Raw genomic sequence first — 7,500 nt, forward strand, 5'->3', positions numbered from 1 at the left:
AACACAAACCAACAGTGTGATGGTGGAGGAGGGCAGCAGAATATAAATATCATCCTCTGACAGACATGGATGCCTGTGTGAAGGTTTCAGCCCTGAGTGAAGCAGCAGAAGAATGAGCGACACGTCTGCCTCTCACTGACAATGAGCTGCTTCAAAGGCTACAAACGTCCCGAGGCGCTGAGGCCGGCTCCTGCTAACTATCACTGAATCCCCATGAGACGTTTTAAAGCACTTCTAACCATCATTCACATCATTTTCCCTTTCAGCAGCAGGACTTTTACAGAAAGCGTTTATATAATTTACACTGTGCGCAGCTCTTCCAGGAATCATTATTTAATCTTGTGTTATGGTTTATAAGCCACTGTTCATTTGTTTCAACGGCTGAGTTTCATGTGTAGCGGTTCTACCGACAGCATCTCACCTGATCTGCACGGACAAACCTCTGTGATGAGAGGACAGAGCTGTCAGGGCGCTGCTGACAGGCTGCTGCCTAATATAGACGAGGCCAAACAAAAGCACAAGGCCTTACATACTTGAATGGCAGACCCTCTTAAAATAGAGGACTCGGTATCAATATGAAGCTAGATATTCTGGTGCTAACACCCCAGGGAACGTGAGGTCACAGGACTGATGGCACAAACGCTACAACCCAAGAACACTGCCTCCCGTTTACTGGCAGTGGGAGCTATACCCATCTGCGACAAATGTTTGGGGAGTTGGCGTCTGCATTCTCTGCAGAGGCCAGGCAGTGCAGGCGTGCATGTCCACACAGACTCACAGCATACATGAAAACACTGGGATTCAAAAACGTGGGGCACTTTTCTTGCATTAGACTTTTGTTTACTGGTTTTTCACATGGACCGCTGCAAAGGATCGTCCCAAACCCTCGTCTGACATTTCAACTCCTCTTCTCTAACGACTGCACAAACCCAGACTGCCTTTCCAGCTCATAAACAGCCCTCTCTGTGGAATTTCCACGAGGGAGCATGTGTCTTCATGCCCTGACCTGGCTCCGTGCGGAGACTTTACGGCACACAGATACGCAGACACTTTGTAGCTGAAAGCCTTGTAAAAAGCACCTCAGGTTGCAGCAGCAGCAGCCAGATTTACTTGGACAGTCACTCTGGGCTGTTTCAAAACGTTACTGCTGGTGAAGAGAGCGAGAAATGAGCTCAGTGATGCTTCGGCACCACTGATGTGTTTTAGCTGCACTAAGTAGCTCCCAGGTGCCAAAAGCACAACATGTACAGCATCTAAGTGAGGTTTAGTCTCTGGAATGTTACACGAATAAACATCATTGTAATTAAGAAGATGAAGACATCCTGGTGCGTTGCCCAGGTCTGGTTTGGAGTAAGCTGGTTCCCTGAGAGAGGGGCTTTGGGGCTTGATTACATGCAGGGTAAGATGGACGAGGGGGCCAGAGACAGATTGGTGCAGTGATGACAACCGTACTCAACGTGACTGTAGGGCGAAGTCGTTCCAGAGCTCGCGTATGGTCATCAGGAAACCAAGAGAAACTATAGCAGACCTGGAAGGATGTGGATCCACTAGAAAGTGCTAGAACATCTGAGCTGAGACATTTAACCCAGTACCAACGCAAAAAAGAAAGACGGATTTAAAATGTAAAATAAATACATGCATATTATTGTGACATGTTCACAGCACAGTAATGTACTTCAGATGTTCGTTCTCCCAACATTGACTGTTTTTACGCCCCTATTTTAATCACTAACACAATGGGTGGGTTATATTTGTATACATTTAACATAGAGCTAAAGCTGCTGTGTGATTTAACTCATCCTGCCCTGTAATGGACTGTGACCTCTCCCACCTCCTGCTGAATGACAGCTCAGACTCCAAACCTCCAAACTATGAAACATGCAAGCGCTTAAAAACGTGGTGTGCTGTGAGACAATAGTGCTAACCACTGAGTCGCTGCGCTGCTGCCTCGTTATACTCGGTTAACATGAAAGTGGCCTAAAGCCCCATCAGTAATGCAGACGCCATCCAGAAGGAGGCTGAATGTGCAAGTGCTGCGACAGGTCTGAAGCGAGCGTCAACTTTATGTTGACTCTCACCACCGTTAAATAACTGGTCACCTGTTAATAAGGGTCCCAAACACAAGTCTGATGGTCTTCTGAATGTTTTCCATGCACAGCCAGCTCCACTGCTGCTTCATCAGTAAACACAGGATGTTCAGAGCCACCTCAGCCAGCGCCATCTCAGATCCAAAGCCGAGACCTTTGAAAAAGGAACAAACAAAGACATAAATGCAGAAACACATCCAACCACATTCTTACTGTGGTACAGCTGAAGATCACGTCTACTATATAGTGTTAACTGAGCACGGCATGGAAAGACATACGTGTAGAAACATAATACAACCTGTTTCAGTGACACATTCGACATACAGACCTGTGCAAAAGTTTTGAGCCAGATTCTCATTTAAAGCAATAAAAGTACTGTGAGACTGATGCAGAGTCTCTCTGTTCTCTGATCATATTCACAGAACAGGACAAAAGGTGGCCACCATCCAAAGAGCTTTGAGTGTCCTTCAAGAAGCCTGGAGAGCTGGTCCTACTTGTGACTAAGGAGTCACAGGACAGCTTGTAAGAACGCCGGCAGCGCTGAAGAATAAATGTGGGCACACCAATATTGACTTTCAAGCTCATTAGAATTATACAGAGTCTATTTTTCCTTATCTACTGTATTTCCTTTAATGTTTGCTCGTGCTTCACTAAATCGCTGCACCCATTTCACATTTTCCCAGCTAAATACAAAGAAATGAGGGCTGGTGTGTAACTGATGCAGTGTAGATGTGAAGAGCATACCAATGCTCCTTTTCATACGTTTATCAATGGTGCCCTCATGTGGCTGGACTCAAGCGCTGCCATGCCTCAGAAACAGGTTTGTCACTCAGCTTTGCCTCTAAATAATTTGTGAATCAACTTTTAAGTATCAGAAGCAACAGAAGCTGACCTAAAGGTCAAACACATGCCTCAGTACTATGTACTGGTAATGAAAACTACTGGACTCCATACCAGCTGCTGTAACTAATAAAATGTTTGTAATACTGTCACGTCAACTACAACAATGACACACATTTACTGACGGTCACATCTATGACTCAGGAAGACAGAGTGAAGAATGCCATCTGCAGTAATGGAGCCGTTTTTTCTTAAGGGTCACCTTGACCTTCCATCTGCAATACATGGCAAGCCAGCACATGACAGCCTCCATCACTGGCAGCAGACGACATGAGGTGGAGTGACAACAGGTGGGTTGCAAGGGAGAGGATGAAGCATGCACATAGGGCTGCTCAACTAATCGAATTTTAATCACGATTACGATCTGGGCTTTCAACGATCATTAAAAATGACAGAGCCGATTATTAGCCCCTCCCTCCTGCTTTACTCTCGCGCTGCTCCGTGTGGCAAATCGAGCGCACCTCTCTGCGTTTCGAACACGTGTCACAACAATTAGGAGCAGTGGACGCCAACCTGCCACGGACCGGTTTATGCTCGACAATATTTTCACGGACCGGCCTTTAAGGTGTCGCGGATAAATACAACAAAATAAAACTAGTACCGAAAAAAAGAAAATTTATTCATAACACACGTGAAAAGACCCAGGAAAACCGAGTTAACGATAAAAAACGATAACAAAATAACGCTGAAAACCGATAAAACCCTGAAAACCAGACATTTCACACCTGAGCTTCAACTCTCGCGGCCCGGTACCAAACGACTCACGGACTGGTACCGGTCCGAGGCCCGGGGGTTGGGGACCGCTGATTAAGAGGACCCGAGGGAAGCTTGGAAAGCTGAGCAGAAGTTATTAGGAGAGGAGAGTGACTGCTGCTGGTTGAAAAGAGGTAAAAAACCTTCAGTGGTGTGGAAACATTGTGGGTTCAGTCAGACGTGGATCAAGTAGACACAGTGTGTAAACTTTGCTACAGTAGCTGCACCACAGAGCAACACTGCAAAGCTCACTAAACACAGACGTTTACATTTTTCATTGATTTCTTATATTGCAAACATTTGCACTGTTATCAGTATTTGCACTATTTTATATTATTTTTTAAAGTCATTATTCAACACATTGTTATTGTTAAATAAATATCGTCAAATAATCGAGATCTCAATGTCAGTGAAAATAATCGTGATCATCATTTTTGCCATAATCGAGCCGCCCTACATGCACAAATAAGATTTGTCACGTGTTTGTGTAGAACAGTATAAACTGAGCCATGAGCTGATGCAGGCTAACACCTTTCAGTGTCCAACGTTTGGTGCTCCGCAGCAAAGTCCAAACGGTCAGGCCTTTTAAAGGCACGTGGTCGTAAACTTTGTAAAACAGCCTGTTTCAGTGTAAGTGCTGTTTTCAGTAAACTCCATGCTCAGAATAATGTTCGGCTCACTCCCATAATCCTTTGCTCAGGACTGTACATACTATAGTGTGTATTCACCTGTTCTCTTTCACATCAAGTGGATGTTCAAATAAGCGTCTCTATACTTCATACTATGTATTTACCTGACACTTCTGCACAAGTGGAAAGCAGGTCTCATAATAACGTCCATGATATGGATTCATGTGAAAGTGTAATACTGACATTTTTACATTAAAAACAGCCCCTGTTCACCACGCATGGACAAATGCAGGCGAACGCTCCAGCTGTGTGAAGAAGCAGCTGTATGTGAACGAGCCCAGACGCTCATTTAAAATTACTGAAGCAACCTGAGAGAAAAGGTTTCGTGAATTTGAAATTCTGCTTGGAAAAAACAGACAACCACTACAGAGGCGAGCGGCCGTCCGTCCGCCATCGGCCCTTCATTTAAAAGCCTGCATCTCTGCCTGCCTGCAGCCCAGACCTTTGAGCAACTGAGAACATTTGGCATGAAAAATACCAAAAAAGACGACCCAGGGCTGGTGAGCTGCTAGAATTCTGCATCAGACAAGATGTGAACAATATTCCCGAAACACAGCAACAACATGTTGCTGCGATCAAAGTCAAACTGACCTGGGGGGGGGGGGGGGGGCTCATTTTCTCAGTTTAAACATGTTTTCTATGTTCTGTGGTGAATAAAATATGGGTTTGATAATCACTGCATTCTCTTTGTTTACATTTTCACAGTCTCCCAATTTTGGGGACTGAAGCTGTAACTAAAATTGAAACAAACCAGCAAAATAGAAGCAAAACATGTATGTTAACGTTAAAGTAGGAGCGTGGCAGCTCTTACTGACAGCTGTAGTTGATGGCTGTCTGTTAGGCCTAGCCTTGGCTAGCTGCCTAGCTGGTCTGCTATCCTGTTTGATTCTTGTTGGAACAATTGTTCATGAAATTTGTGCTTCAGTTTGGATGAAATTCTGTTACTTAGCACTTGTTAGCAGACGTGTGCCTGTCCATCATACCAAGACAACATTTAAAGCAGTTTATGACGTACTTCATCCTCTCTTACAGAAACAAGAAGAAACTAGAGTCTGATAGTTTCACACGTCGCTGGCTGACTGTGAAAAAATGGTTTATTAAACAGTGAATGTCTCATTACAGCATCGAGCATAAGAAGGAAGGGCCTCGGTTTTTCCTGTGGTAGTTCTTTATAATGAGCAATGATGGAGCGCTGCATGATGCAACAAGTCCTTTGTGATAAGTCTTAAAGGTAGATAAGAGTTAATGTTTTGGGTTTGGACTGAATGTCCTAACATTTCTGACACACTTCAGGGAGAAACTTTTTATACAATCTCTGCTATGAACAGATCATATTCGAGGACTCAACGAGCCTGAGAACTCAGAGCAAACTGATGGAACGAGGACATGTCCCTCACAGCTGTGTATATCAAGACATCCAAACATACCTGTTTGTCCCAATAAATTATCTTTTATCATTTCTTAGCAGCACAACAACCGCTGATTAAAGATTAACTAGTAGTGATGGGATTCCAGCTCTTTTTAGAGAACCGGCTCTTCAGGTTGTTTTGTTGCTTTAATTAATTTATTATTAACAAGAATATAAAATTGCGCACAAAAGGACTTACTAACGTAAAAAATAAATAAAATTTAAAAAAAGTGGTTTTATTTATATATGTTTACATATAAATATATACGGTGGCCCCTAGAGACAAAACACGTACAAACTCCAAAACACATTTCTAGCATGAACTGAACTTCCAAAGCAGAGCTACTAGATCACTTAAATTACACAATTGAAAGCATGAAAGCATGTGTGTATCGTTTGTGTATTTATACACAGGCACTCGTATATATTCAAATAATTTAAAAATATGTTCATTTACCTGTTACTACCACACACCAAATCCGGTCGTTGGTACTTGCTGGCTTGTGTAGCCACGAGGTAACAAAAGCTCAACACTGCCCCCTAGCATCCTGGAGCACTTCTGTTGTGTTTTGTACGTGTTTTGTCTGTAGGGGCCACCGTATGGGCTCAAAATGTGGTCATAAATATTTTGTACTTGTAAATCAGGATTTGTATGTGTAAAAAAGATTTGTGTGTGGACGTAGCCCAAAAAAACCCTGCAAGTTACAAGTAAGAATTCTGACCCTATTTTTCTTCCTTTAAGCTGATTGGTCAATGTCATGTCAATCACAAATGTAACAATCCAATCAGAGAACAGATGGGTTTGGCTGTCGGAGGGGCGCTTTTTTTGAACTGCAGGTCTTTGAAGGGAATAAATGCCCTTTTACATGCCAACCCAGCGTTTTCCTTCATCACCACGAAGGAAAACAGTCTGTGGTCGTCCGAGTTTGGTGATTTTTGTGTCACAGGTCTACGTGTTTAATACAGGGACTTCCACAGCCTTTTCAACAGCGCTGCGGACCGCGGGGTGGGGGCGGGCAGTGTTTTGGAAATGACAGTCTTCATCACAAAGCTTTCTTCGTTATGAATTAGCATACATGTTTTTATTGAACATTTGAAGAACCAGCAAAAAAACCCCAGAAACTCTTGTAGTTCACATAAAGTCAGAGATAGAAACGACAAGGAGCAGGTGCATCTAGTGCAGGTAGAGCTGCTGCAAAAACCCACAGAGCCCAGCAGCCAGCAACAAATTCTGGATCCTTTGCTTTTAGTTAGCAGTTAGCATTAGCAGCACATCCTGCGTCTGATGTGAAAGGACCTTTATGCTGCGCACTGTGACTCACAGCAATGGTCCTGGGTCAGCCCTGACTTTGTGTTAGACTAATCCTAAAGTAATAATGTTATTTCTAACCACTGATATAGCACAACTTTATCCTTTCAACAGCTGCTGAAAGTTAGGGGACCTAGCTGCTATCGGATATTTATATAGAGATTACCCTTCAAGGACCTGCAGTTCAAAAAAGCGCCCCTCCGACAGCCAAACCCATCTGTTCTCTGATTGGATTGTTACATTTGTGATTGACATGACATTGACCAATCAGCTTAAAGGAAGAAAAATAGGGTCAAAATTCGTACTTGTAACTTGCAGGGTTTTTTTGGCTAAGTCCACACACAAATCTTTTTT

At 43.4% G+C, this 7,500-nt stretch overlaps 1 protein-coding gene across 7 annotated transcripts in view; it reads right to left on the reverse strand.

The window, feature by feature from the left end:
* snx19b (sorting nexin 19b) overlaps window positions 1–7,500 on the reverse strand; it is a 65,785-nt gene that overhangs the window by 47,301 nt on the left and 10,984 nt on the right. For all 7 annotated transcript variants that reach the window (XM_086260521.1, XM_086260515.1, XM_086260520.1 and 4 more), the window contains one exon: window positions 2,100–2,241. In XM_086260521.1, coding sequence (XP_086116647.1) covers window positions 2,100–2,241 — 142 coding nt within the window. The remainder of the gene's footprint in view (window positions 1–2,099; window positions 2,242–7,500) is intronic.

Source organism: Aulonocara sp. 'chitande type north' Nkhata Bay, linkage group LG14, assembly GCF_057382095.1.
Source record: "Aulonocara sp. 'chitande type north' Nkhata Bay isolate Kocher_YH1m ecotype deep benthic linkage group LG14, A_spYH_male_GT1.1, whole genome shotgun sequence".
Classification (NCBI taxonomy): Eukaryota; Metazoa; Chordata; class Actinopteri; order Cichliformes; family Cichlidae; genus Aulonocara; species Aulonocara sp. 'chitande type north' Nkhata Bay.